This window comes from Hippoglossus hippoglossus, chromosome 22, assembly GCF_009819705.1.
Source record: "Hippoglossus hippoglossus isolate fHipHip1 chromosome 22, fHipHip1.pri, whole genome shotgun sequence".
Classification (NCBI taxonomy): domain Eukaryota; kingdom Metazoa; phylum Chordata; class Actinopteri; order Pleuronectiformes; family Pleuronectidae; genus Hippoglossus; species Hippoglossus hippoglossus.
The window spans coordinates 4,710,878-4,723,880 of record NC_047172.1 but is presented as its reverse complement, the minus strand read 5'-3'; the positions used below and the strand labels follow the sequence as shown (position 1 = coordinate 4,723,880).

General features: G+C 42.3%; 2 protein-coding genes across 6 annotated transcripts in view; one reads left to right on the top strand and one right to left on the bottom strand.

Moving 5' to 3' along the window:
• pacs2 (phosphofurin acidic cluster sorting protein 2) overlaps positions 1–13,003 on the top strand; it is a 53,089-nt gene that overhangs the window by 7,681 nt on the left and 32,405 nt on the right. The window lies entirely within an intron of this gene.
• LOC117756685 (homeodomain-interacting protein kinase 1-like) lies at positions 9,762–10,888 on the bottom strand. The gene is made up of 4 exons (XM_034577367.1): positions 10,628–10,888; positions 10,314–10,408; positions 10,055–10,175; positions 9,762–9,944 (listed from the first exon to the last, which is right to left on the bottom strand). Exons 1-4 carry the CDS (start codon positions 10,808–10,810, stop codon positions 9,816–9,818), a joined length of 528 nt encoding a protein of 175 aa, XP_034433258.1. The 5' UTR covers positions 10,811–10,888; the 3' UTR covers positions 9,762–9,815.

The following is a 13,003-nucleotide window of genomic DNA, read 5'->3' as shown; positions in this document are numbered from 1 at the left end:
CTCTGATGCTTATCTTCAGTGCCATTTAAAATAGTCATTAAGCTCTGCTCATTGCTTTTATCACCATTATCCCCCCCCCCCTTACATAACTGCGGATTATGTTCTCTTTAGTTATGATAATGTCCAACTCGTTTTTTTTTTTATCCCAAATCCAAAAATCTCACTTCCGTCTCCATTCTGCTAATTGAGTGTCTCTGTGTAAAACTGTGTTCCCGGTGACTGTTGGCTGCAGACGTGACCTTATTTCTGAATGAAGCTCAGATTCATATGAAAATAGCCGTGTGATTACACAGGTCATCCAGGGCCTCGTGTGCTCTGTCCCATGTTCCGGCAGCTTTGGGGATAATGCAGAAAAAAAAAATGAGGCTAACAAGCTGAAAAGACCGAAAAGGAGAGAGAGAGAGAGATGTGTCCAAACTTTGTGGCAGATGTAGATGAGATTTTATCGAGGCAGCTGCTGAACCACAAAGGGAAAACGTCTCTGCTCCGGAATAATAACGGTGTGTTAGCAGTGGAGGGGAATATTCAATATTTAGTGCTGTTTTTCCATTAACTAGAGATTTTAACTGATAGAAATATTACTTTTGGTTAATATTCATATGAGAGGTCTATCTGTGCAATTTCAATATCGTATGTGCAATACTGTTTATATTACTTGTGTTTATATTATATTTCTTTACTCGTTCATTATCTCATTATCTTACCTGATCTTGTCTTTTCTTCTCTTGTCCTCTCGAGTCTCGAGATCATTTCCCGAAATGCCACATTAATCTTTACTGTCACAAAACACACAAACATATTCACGTAGAATTAATTACACACACTTTTTCCACAGCTGCTGTTTTTTGGGGGCGAAGGAAGTCTGACAAAAATTTACATTTCAAGACGTTTATAAGACATTATTAATAATATGCGACATCTTGATGTGCTCCCTCAGTCTCATATTGAATATTCAGACCTGCAGACCGAGTGGAGTTATTACTTAACCATGGAGTCAACGTCTCATTGTTTGTCCAAACTGTGACTTCCAGGGAAATCCTTGTAATGCATGAGTCACTGTTTTCCACAGCAACTTGTGTTACTTTCTACTTTGCTAGTGCCAAACACATCCTGTAGATCCAGGCTTAGCCGCTGATTATTCATGTTGTGCCTTCCTTGATCATTTCTTCCTCTCTCTGCTCAATAAACCTTTTCCTCCTTGTAGTTTTGGTTGATTACACGAGGCCCCTGCAGGCCTCTTTGCCTCCGGTGTAGAAACGGGGAGTTGCTATTTCAGTTCCCCTTTTTTCGCTGAGGCTCAAAGAACTTTTCTGAATTCAGAGCATGGAGGAGAAATGTAGGTCAGGATCCTTTTTAGAAAACTTGCGGTGGGCAGGAGAGCTGAGAAGGTTGAACATATTGTTGTAATTAAGAAGGGCTGTTGTGCCACGTCTGGCGTCCTGCTCCCGTGTGGCTGAGTCATTCGACCTCTGCCGCGTTTCCACCGGACTCCTCCCTGAAGTTTTGATGGTCAGATCGACACAAACTGAACGAACCAAAAACCAGTCATCTCTGCCCATGTGTGACTGGGGGAAATGAGCGTTGGTGGCCAGTCACGTTTACGAGCCGGTAAACAAAACCACTCAGGCGTCCCGGATGCTGAGCGGGCCGCGGCAGCGTGGCCCAGCTGATCTAATCTGCTGCAGCACAGACATCGACTGAAGCTGCCGAGGACAGGCTGATGAAAATAAGTGACTTTGACGATTCAGAGAAACCTCACATTCATTTACTGCGTATAATACCGTCAGGGCCCAGTTTATACAAATCTAGTCGAGGAGGAAGGGACGTGTTGTGTCTGACCCGTCTGTAAAATAGAGCTTCGCTGTCTCTTTAATCCATATTTGTTTTTGGCAGACAGTGGATATTAAAAGGTTCGGTCACAGCTTAGAGAACAGACAGGCTTCGCTCTCTGAAGCTGTCTGGTGTGTGATCTTATAAAAGAAATACTCTGTTCCAACAACGGACGTAAAAGTGGAGCGTTGGAGGTGGTTGTGCAGAGATGGTTCAACATTCATACCTGTGGTTCCTCGTGTGTCGTAAAATGAAGCAGGTGCAATTCTGCAAAACCTTTCCACTGCCGTCATTCTGCCTTTTACTGGAGATTTTGAAGGAACATTCCTCTGAAAACCAGTAGGAGAGATGGATGCTGTTGCCTTTAGCCTGAATTCCCCAAAAAGCTGTATTGTTTAATGCTTCTGTTGAAAGTTTTTATCGTCATTGTGCAAGATAATACAATGGAGTTTTAAAAAAGTTACGACACAGAGACACAAACAATAAATAATATAAAAATTGAAATGTTTAAAAACACATTTTACTCCTTAAGATGCAAAATTAAGTCCTGTTGAGATGTGAGAACTTTGTGTGTTATGATTAACCTTGTTGAATATTTGGTTTTACGTATGATTTCTTTGGACTATTCCTTTTTAAAGTGGGTTTTAAATCTGTCTAACATACATTCAGACTCACATCAAGTTCGTAAAGACCTTTAATGGAGCATCAGTCATCAGCAGCTGTATGTCGAGGTGGTTAAATATGACTCTCTCAGCCACATCAGTCCACTTTCAGCTGCTCTTCACCACAGAGAGCTGCCGCAGCACCAATAACTGATCCTGCTGAAGTGCTCTTCAACCAACAACCCAGAGATTAGCACTGATGTGGCTCCTCTCCTGTGACTGTAGTTCATTTACACACTGTGACAAAAGAGCCGGGCCAATTTATTTGTTGTCGCAATTATATGTCCTCTTGACAAACTCTCGACTGGTTTGAAAATCGTTATCTGGGACACTTCGGCTCCGGGTGTAATGGGGCCTGAAGTGTCGGCTGTTGGTTTAATCCACCTTGAGTCGACATTTCTCACAGCTCACAATGAAAGTTGTGGGAGAGTCAGCGCTGTCATTGTGTTGCAGCTTTTCAAAAATGTACTGACCGTCCTGATGCCAAACATAGCATACGATGATATTTAAAATGGTAGCAAGCTTCCTTCTTGTTGGCAGTTTGGATAAAGCTCCTCTTCTTGAACATGACTCTGCACAAAGCATGATGTAAGAAGAAATGGTTTTCAGAGTTTAATGTGGAAAACACTGTCCAACACTTTAAATCTGGACAACTAACCCCAACTCCAACTTATTCATATTGGTACCAGTTTATATTTGTTTTATTTCACCATAACCTAACCATTTACAAGTCCTAATTTAACCTATCCCTGATATGTTTTCCTAACCCTAACCTTCTCCCTCTTCTCATCTTTTCTTGTATTAAGTTAGCTTCTAACGGCTCAAATCATACCCGGGGCTTTATATCCGCCAAAATCCGAAAGACTAAGTAGCAGTATGACAATAAACTGTAGTAGCCGGTGCTGATACACCAATATTTAATAGAGTTTTCTTTATAGTCCTCTGAACCCAACCCCCAGAGCCAGGCCTCCCAGCCCCAGTGTTGGACTCACTCTTGGCTGAATGGGAGCAAAGCTCTGCAGCCAGGTTCCACATCTTGTGTTTACAGAGAGGAGACTTCGGGAGAAGTTTTATTCCAATACTTTGGAAGAGATGCAAAAATGTTTCCTACCAGTTATATCAACCCACTGAATCAACCAGTATTTCAGGAACAAACATATGCAAATGTTCATCTGTATTTTCATTCGACATTTTGAATATTTCACGTGAGCGTCTTACTTCACCGACCAGCTGTAAAGGAAGCTCCTTTCCAGTCCAGGGATGGTGACTGTGGGTGTCCGGCGTCACGGGTGGAGCAGAGCCGGGGCAGCGCGATGCGGATCGCTGCGTACAAAGCTCTCATTTGTATTCCGGTTTCTGCTGCGGCCCCCCCAGGGCTCTCGAAAGGCCACGCATCATTTTGTGCTCTTTTTAGTGGATTAGATTCTCCGCACTTTGGCTGTGAGACATAAAACAATGACTTGGCTCTCAGCTGAATACTTGATGTTTCTCTGCTCTCCCCTGTTCTGCGTCAGCTGCTTTAACCACACACACACACACACACACACACACACACACACACACACACACACACACACACACACACACACACACACACACACACTCCCCGGAGATAAACTGGTTTGATCATGGTTTTAATTGCTTCTAGGTCACTCTCACTCTGAGCTGATAGAGGAGATAGAATTCATATCTCCCTGTTCTGCATTTTTGATGGATTTCATTCATTATAGATTTAAAAAAAAAGAAAGATATATCTCCTTCTGGTGTAGTGAACGTAGCTGACGTCACAGCTACTCCACTGTTTTCCTTCCTCTGACTCTGTGGTGGAGAATATCTGGCAGAGTTGAGGAGATTTGATTACGAGGCTCTCTCTGTGTGGATGTCCGTGTTTAACAGCTTGTTATTAGTGTTTCACTGAGTGAAGAGAACACTTTGCTGTCTGTGTCGAATGAAGTCTTTTCATCCGAGGATATGAACGAGGATATTTTTAGATATTAGATATTAAAAAGCCAGAAAAGTAAACAAGGATTAAGAAGTGACATTTTTCCCATTTTATTGCAGAACAAAACAAAAAGTTTTAGGGGATTGATTCTGTTTTTGTTGCAATTCACAAAACAGAGGAGCTTCTTTTATTCACTGAACCGGAAGATTTCAAGATAATTCTCTAGTTATAAGACAAACAAACTTACACAAAAGCTTTGAGATGCTAGAGTTTGTGTGTGCCTCGAGTCTGTCCAAGTCATTGGATGTGTAACGTCTGTGACACACACACCAGTAAACAAGATGCCTCCATCTGGAGATTTAATGGGATGAAGTTGGTGGTTTTTGTGGAGAGCAGTTGCAGGTTGACTCTGAGGAAATGGAACGATTCCCGATGAGTTGACACACGTCTTTGAAGGTTGATGAGTGTTCTGAGGTCAAATCTCTCCAGTGTGTGTTCTTCAGTGTTCAGTCACACTCAGCACCTGTATAACATGAGTAATACTACTTATTTTTTATCCCCTAATGTTCTTATACATTACTACAAACGTATTTAAATCATGGTAATATGCTTGTTTTATTCTCCATTGAGTCACTGACTGTAAACAAAGATAGACGATGTGTTTCCACTTCCTCCCACTGTCCAGAAATTTAGGCAAAATATCTTGTGACATAATTTCTGTGTGATGAGAATGACTTGAAATGACAGATAACATATTTGAGACAAACTAAATATTAACATGTATTTTGACTTTTTAGTTTGGTCCATGTTCCATTTATCAACATGGAGGAGGTGGGGTTTATAGACCTGTAGTGCAGCCAGCCACCAGGGGGCGATCGAGAGGCTTTGGCTTTACATTGGAGGAGCAGTCATGTCATAAACAGTCAATGCATTGAGTCAATAACATTTAAAGAAACTAAATAAACAGTTGTTTTTCCCATTGTACAAAATAATTGTTTTATAATCTCTTATGATATAATGAATATATAATCGTCTTTGTTTCTGTCCTCTCTGACCCTCCGTACTTTGTCTGACCTCTTTGAATCTTGTCTTTCCGTCTGTTTACAGATTGATTAAAGTCAAATTTGATCCTGTGATCAATGGATTTCTTTTCCTCTGTCCTTGTTCTGTCGAACTGAGGCACCGTCACCGAATCAATCAAGTTTGGCTCTGAGAAGCATCAGATTTGTTATTTTTGAGATAACGAGATATTTAACTTTTGATCACGAGAAGACAATTTGAGATGGTTTGATTCCTTTAGTCCCTTTGAAGGCGTCTCTCAGCACCTGCGGTCTTCAAAACTCAGATTAAAGCGTCTTGTTCTCCCAAAATAGACATTTCAGGACGATGTTGTGGAAAGAACCAGTTCATCTTCTGTTGCTCTGTGATGTAAGCATCGTGGGTAACATGCTAACACCACAGTGACACTGGAGACACCTCTGTTGTGTATAAGACTAATTAAGAGGTCACGGTACAGCGGTGCATTGTGCAGATGCCAAAACGAAGACAACACGAAAGGAGGAGGTGTCTGATGAGACGCCCGGCGGTGCTTTGTCTCCGAGACGGAACCCCAGACACGGCTCTGAGGCCTAATGGCTCCCTCTATTAATAAAAGATAAGCAGTCAATTATTGAGCTGTCAGAGTAACGTTCGGGTCGACAGGGGCCGGGAGGGAGGAGGCGTGTGGGGGGGGGGGATTTCATGGTTGAGCTGCAGTGGAGGAGAGACGGTCGGGATCCTCGGGGTCTAAACGTTCCTGGTCTCAGGAGATATTTGGTAGAACGGGGCCTCCCCCGTCTAATTCACCTGTCATCTTTATCGCTTTGCCTTTAACTTGACTTCTTCTAATCGGTTCTGTTTCTCCATTTCCTTTTTTCTTCTGTCTGTTCTCTGTCGCTCTTCCTGTGCCTCAACGTTTGAGACAACCAGTGGCTGGAAGTATTATACTTATTCTTGTGAACGCGATATCTCAAAAGCGCCTTAAGGGGATTTCTTCATATTTGGCTCATACGTTCAATTAAACTCAAGGAGGATCTGATTAGATTTCAAGGGCCGAGGGTCAAAGGTGAAGGTCACTGTGACATTTATTTGCCTTGTGAACTTGATATTCCAGAAACACCTCCGGGTTATCTTTTCAAATTTGGTACAAAAACTCGATTGGACTCAAAGATGAACTTATGAGAATTTGGTGGTTGAAGCTCAAAATTCAAGGTCACTGCGACCTTCGCTTCCCTGTGACCACCTTATCTTAAGATCACATCGAGAGAATCCTTTCAAATCAGGCACAAACGCTCACTTAGGCTCACAGATTAACTGACTAGATTTCATTAGTCAATATGACCTCATATTATTGTGAAGACAGTAGGTCAGCAACACCTAGAGGGGTTGAAACTGCAAATGTTGACAGAGGCAGACAACCGAAAGGCATTAATTCTCGTTTAACTTTTATTTCTTGCTATGAAAACGCATCACTGCAGGTGTCAGCTGGCAAAATATGGTCCTTAATTCAACCCGCAAACTCCTCTTTCCTCTGAAACCAGTTAAAAAAACAGATTTAAACTCTGGTCGACACCCGAACTCTAACTTGACTTAACTGATTAGAATTCTGTGGTCCAACGTCAAAGGTCACTGGGACCTCAAAAGCTCATTTTTGGCATTAATTCAAGAATTCATACGCTAATTATGACCAAACCTCGCACACAAATGTCTCATAAGCTAAAAGTATGACTTGTTGGCGTTGTACATCTAAAGGGTCAAAGCTAGTTCCTTCATCTGATCCAGTGTTGTTGTAATTTTTGTCGCTATTTCTCTTTTTGTGTATTCAGTTTCATTTAGTGACGTCTTTTATTTTTCACGTCCCTCTGGATGATGCTTTTGAAGCCCACACAATTTCTGCTTGTGCTCATTATTATCCTGCTGTGCAAATTAAAAATTAAAATTATCTCTCTCCCTCACACACAAACACACACACACACACACACAAACACACCGACACACAATCGCAGGTTGTTTACACTGATCACAGGAGGACAATAGAGAAACTGCGGCTGATGTTTTCATCTTTTCCTTCAGTTCATTGTGGATGCATGTCATGCTTGTCCTTTGCTCTGTTGAAGCGTCTCGTTAGCATTTGAGTGGAACATCAGGTGTTAAAAAGTTTATTACAGTTTATTTCAACTCAAGCTGTTTAGCTCGTCTAAATTTCTCTTTTTTCTTCATCCGCAGTTTTCATGTGCTCACATTTGAAGTCATATTGACTTTGATATTTTGCATAGTTCCTCCCTCGGAGCCAATTAGAAAATACAAAGGTAGAATTCCAACCTTGATTTTTCTTTAAAGATAAAAATCTGAAACGCTCTCTCTCCTCCTCTCGCTCTGTTTTCCCTCCACCTAACATGTAATGGCATTCCTGTGTTTTGGCAGCGTCGGAGGAAAGCCTCAGCCGGCATCTTCAACCCCCCCCCATCTCCTTTCATGATAAAAGCTTGTCGTGGTGGAGACGTGGAGACGTAAGGTGCGGTGTGAAGAGGTTGAAGCCGAGCTGTATCCGTCTCCTGCCGCTCTGCTGGCCTTCGGAAGCTTAATGATCTACTGACACAGATTCATTGAGCAAATATGAGCGTTATTTATAGGAGGCCGAGGGCAGCGATGAGGACAGAGTTTAGACTTTGCCTCCAGTTGTCTGATTATTATTCATGAGAGGCGGTTTGTGTTTGAACCCCAGCAACTTCAAAGAGAGGAATGAATGTGTATGAGTGTATGCATGTGTTGTTGTTTTGTAGCGAATGTGTGAGTCCACAACGCTGCTGCTTGTGCACAATGTTGCTGACTTCTTTAAGTTTTAAGTCCAAATAAAGGATTAACTGCTATAACATGAGAAAGTCTAGATTATTATTCTAGATAGATTATATATATTTAAGGATATTAATAGAAACTAAAATCCATCCATTCATCTATACATTCATCCTTTATCTATTCTACATACAGACAATTAAGAGTCTCCAATTAACCTAACTCCAATCTGCATGTTACTGGGCTGTGGGAGGAAGCCCATACAGTCCAAACTGGGATTCATTAAATATTTTATTTACAGAGCACTTTTCAAAACATATGTTACGAAGTGCTTCACAAAGGCAGCAGGTTAGAAGAAAGCAGGTAAAATAAACGAGTGTATAAATACACGTATAAAGGCAGTTATAAAGAAAGTTAAGACTCAGGAAAGGATCTCCGATAAAAGTGTGTTTTTAAGAAGAGACTTATAAGAGTTCACTGAGTCAGCTGACCTGATCTCCTCAGGCAGGTTGTTCCAGAGCCTCGGGGCCCGGACGCCAAATACTCTGTCCCCCTCAGTGTTTAACCTCTGATGAGGATCTCAATGTCAATGGGGGGGGTCGCACTTGGCCTGTTCACATTGTCCTTCAGTTATGTTCATTTTCTTCCAAACATTCTCCTCACAATTCTGCCAAAGAACTTTGGGACGCTTTTCATTGGCCGTCTCCCATCAGCTTTCCGCTTTGATAGGTCGACTCCTCACATTGACCAATGTCTCCTCAGCCGGAGCGTCCTCATGTCGGCAGCTGGGGATGGCTGACACCTCCGATGCTGACGTATCAACCCACTTGTAGCGTGTGTCTTTGTCGCTGTCACAGGAGTGAGACACAGCTAAGCTTTCGCCACATGAAGAAGAGACGGCGGAGGCCTCTTCCTCCTGAGCCGCATCGTCTGATGAAGACTCCTGATTGTCCTTGTCCAATCCCAACTCCCGCATTATAAACTGAGCATCTGCAAAACTGAATAAAACACAACAATACGTCACTTAATCAGTAAACACTTTTTTGTATTGATTCAATATCTGTACTGAAACCGAAACTCAGTTACTTACTATGGGCTGTCCTTGTCCTCCATCAGATGGACGGTCGTGAGGAAGGGGTGCGACAGTGCGATCTTTGGGGTGAGCCTTATGTCTGGGTCCATCACCAGGAGGCCTTTGATGAGGCTGATGAAAGCTCTCCTGTCTGTGAGCTCTACGTAGCCCTGCGTCACTGGGTAGAGCTGGATTTAAAACACAGTAGACGAGAGATTAGTTGAACTGCTTCCTGTCCCTCAACAGAGACGCTTAGCATGTATTATTTCGTCAGTACTGAAATGGCCGACTTACTGTTATCAGGTCCTGGAGGGTTTTAAAAACGCCTCGGTCTTTCTTGGGCTCAATGCCAGTGCTGATGTGGTATTCAAGGGGGGTCTACAGGAACCACACATGTTGGTCAGATTCTTCCTCATTAATGAGTTACACATCAGACAACAGCTGCTGTCTCATTGGGAGATAAAATATTGGAACATGGTTAAAATACCTTAATCCACCATCCTGGGTCGAACCAGTGCTCGTCCTTCTTGAAGTAGTAGTGCGTGTACCTCCCAGCACTGAGGAGGTGGTCAGCCGGCATTCCCAACATGTCAACCAGTGCTTTCATCTGGAGAGAGAACACAAAGAATCACATCCTACATCAAGTCCCCTGTTGTTGGACACGTGTCTGAATGCAACTATCTTTGTATTTAAATGAACATATATTTGGTTTCTCACTGTCTGGTACTCGCAGCTGGCGAATGGGTGGTTGTTTATATACAAAAAGAGAAGCAGGCAGCCGAGACTCCACATGTCGATGGCCTCAGAGAAGGGGAGGCCCAGGCTGACTTCAGGTGCACTGTGTGAACACAGAAGAATCTCAAGAGCTGTTGAGTACATTGTTAAATTCATCATGTGAATATTAGGACAATGTCTGGTGGATCATTTACAACAATAACACACGTGTTAAACAATGAGTTTTCCACATTAAACTTACCGGTAGCCCAAAGGCTGAAATGTCATCCTGAGAGTGCCCAGCGAAGATATGAAGGACACGCCAAAATCAATCAGTTTGACTCTGTAGGGCTCTTTCTGATGGTTAACCAGCATTACGTTGTCGGGTTTAACATCTGAGTGAACCACTCCAATGCTTTTCAGCGCATTCAAGGCTTTAAGCAACTGCAGAGACAAAGGAAACAATGTCAAATGTTAGTTATAGATACCACTGAGCAGAGAGCAGGCTTTGACAGATCAAGAAGAAATACAATTATGTTACTTCAGCAAGTCTTTTCTCAGTCGGCTGGTTGTTACCTGGTACGCTATCGGCCGGATCTCACGGAGTGTCATTGGCCTCTGTTGTTGCCAAACCAGGCAGTAAAGGTCCACATCCAGCCGTTCAAACACAAGACATGTTTGACCTTTGTCCTGGAACGTCTCAATGAAATGAACCAGGTTGTTTTTCACTGGATCAAGAACCTTCACGGCTTCAAGCATCTTGATCTGTGGAGGAAACAGGAGAACGGATAAAGGAAGTGTAAGGGACAGCGTGGTGTCAGCAGTTCTTTTGATAAACAAATCAGGAGCAAGAAAATGTGAAAAAACTTAGGGCCTGATCTACTCGAGGTTTGCACGTGTAAAAACGTTAGCAAACCTGATTTCACCCGCAAAAATTTGTTGCACACTGGTCAGAGGCATCTCTTCCACTGGCCCCCCCCCCCCCCCCCCACCTGTTTTATTTGCCATGGTTTTATTATGAGCTATTTTTTCTTTTGTTCTTCTTCCAATGTCTCGCCATCTTCTCCTAATTTCATCGGTTGTTCTTTTTGTTTTACCCACAGGATTTACTTTCTCGCAGATACTCTCCCATATCGACTTTCTTTGGGTTTTATTAATATTTCTTTGCTGGAGCTCAACAACATGTTTGTTTGCCTCTTCCACTAACAACGTCAATTCCATGGCATTAAATTTAGCTTTGGGCTTGCGGCCATTCTGCTCTCTGTAATGCTCCATGGTGGAAACCAGTAACGCATGCAAAACACTCATTTAAATACTACTGCCTCTACCCTGTTTGCACCTTTTATCATTTTACACAATTATTTTTTGTAGATCACCCGCAAAATGGCCAGCGACCAAACATGCAATCCGTTATAATGCAGTCGCAATTTATCACTCTTCATTTAGGATCTTCGTAGATCAGGCCCTTAATCTTCCATATAATTGAGATCTACTCTACCTCTCTTTCAGCGTTCCTCCCATCTTTTAAGATCTTGAGGGCCACTTCCTGCATTGTGCTCATATTCAAAGCCCTGGCAACTTTGCCGAAGACCCCCTTTCCAATAATTTCCTGGACGATGTAGCAATTGGTGCTGCTGCACAAAATGTCGCTCTGTGGCTCCTCTGTGGCACATTTCTCTGCCTTGATCATTTCATCTGTGACAAAGAAGGAGAACATGTGAAGGTTACAATGAGGAGTCAGCGGTGAACATAAAATCAAGTTCTCGCCGGTACTATTGCCCCAACATTGTTGTTCCCATAAATTTAACCACCACATTCTCTGTTTCTTCATCTCTACTTTCGCTTAAACATCTGAATAATTGTTCTTTGGATTCACAATATCAAAATTGTATCAATTGTTACACAATGCAAAAATATATTTTTCCAAACTCTTTACCTGCAAAGTATCTTCAACTGTCAAATATATATTGTGCATGAAGTCATGGTATAAAGCAGAATAAACCTCGGATACTTATAGAGCCTCATAAGTACTGTACTTAGGGATGGGCGAAAAAACGATAGTGATAATTATCGCGATATAACTTTTCCTCGATAGATGTTTAAGACATGTCGATATAACGTGGATAGAACACGAACAGCCAATGATAATGAGAATAGCGCCGCGCTGAACCAATCATGTGGCTGGAATAGAGTTACACCCACATTAGGTTAAGTTGACGCACACAGCACAGAGTGTAGGAGCAGCAGCAGCACACATGCTAATGTTTGGGCTCCTGCACAGAGGAGGACGACTCTGCACCGATGCAGTGATGGAACATAAACATGTTTTCAGCTATATTCATTGTTTTGGCGGGTCACTCCCTCTGACCTGCGCTCACTTTAACAATAAACACCAGCACTGACCACAAGTTATTGACGTTTACTTTGTGTTTGTTTGATTCGCTCAAGAGTTTATGAGACACATGTTTAAACCTGCTACACAACACAAGGCGTGACGTATCGCGCACAGTCAGCACATCTGGGTTAAAGTGACTGGAACGATCCAGAGTCATGATCCGACATCAACGATTTTAGAATATAGTACCAGATGGTGAATATCCCATGTGATTATCAGTTCATGTGTAAAGAGGGACAGAGACGGGCAGACACTCACACACTCAGTGAAACACACTCCTGCAGATAGAAGTTCTTCTGTCTTACATTATATACACCTTTTCACTGTAGTGGTTTGTATGAAACGTTATAAGTAAAGCCAAAACTGGACCTGTGTAAACATACTTAGTTGCTCCCCATCACTGTGTCTTGAGTTTTACTTACCAGTTTTATCAGTGGTAATATCAAAGGTTGTAATTAAATTTCGATGAGAGAAAAGTTGTTGCTGATGTTTTTTTCTTCTTCTGTGTTTTATTTCCTTTCTGTATGAAGTGGTGTGGGCCTACTGTTCGTACCTTT

What these genes read in the sequence shown, in the direction of transcription:
- LOC117756685 (XM_034577367.1), bottom strand. Translation starts at nt 10,810, where the DNA reads ATGCTTGAAGCCGTGAAGGTTCTTGATCCAGTGAAAAACAACCTGGTT. An exon ending in TCCGGCCGATAGCGTACCAG is followed by an intron (nt 10,409 to 10,627) that starts GTAACAACCAGC and finishes GTTAACCATCAG; the next exon opens with AAAGAGCCCTACAGAGTCAA. An exon ending in CCAGCTGCGAGTACCAGACA is followed by an intron (nt 9,945 to 10,054) that starts GTGAGAAACCAA and finishes TTCTCTCTCCAG; the next exon opens with ATGAAAGCACTGGTTGACAT.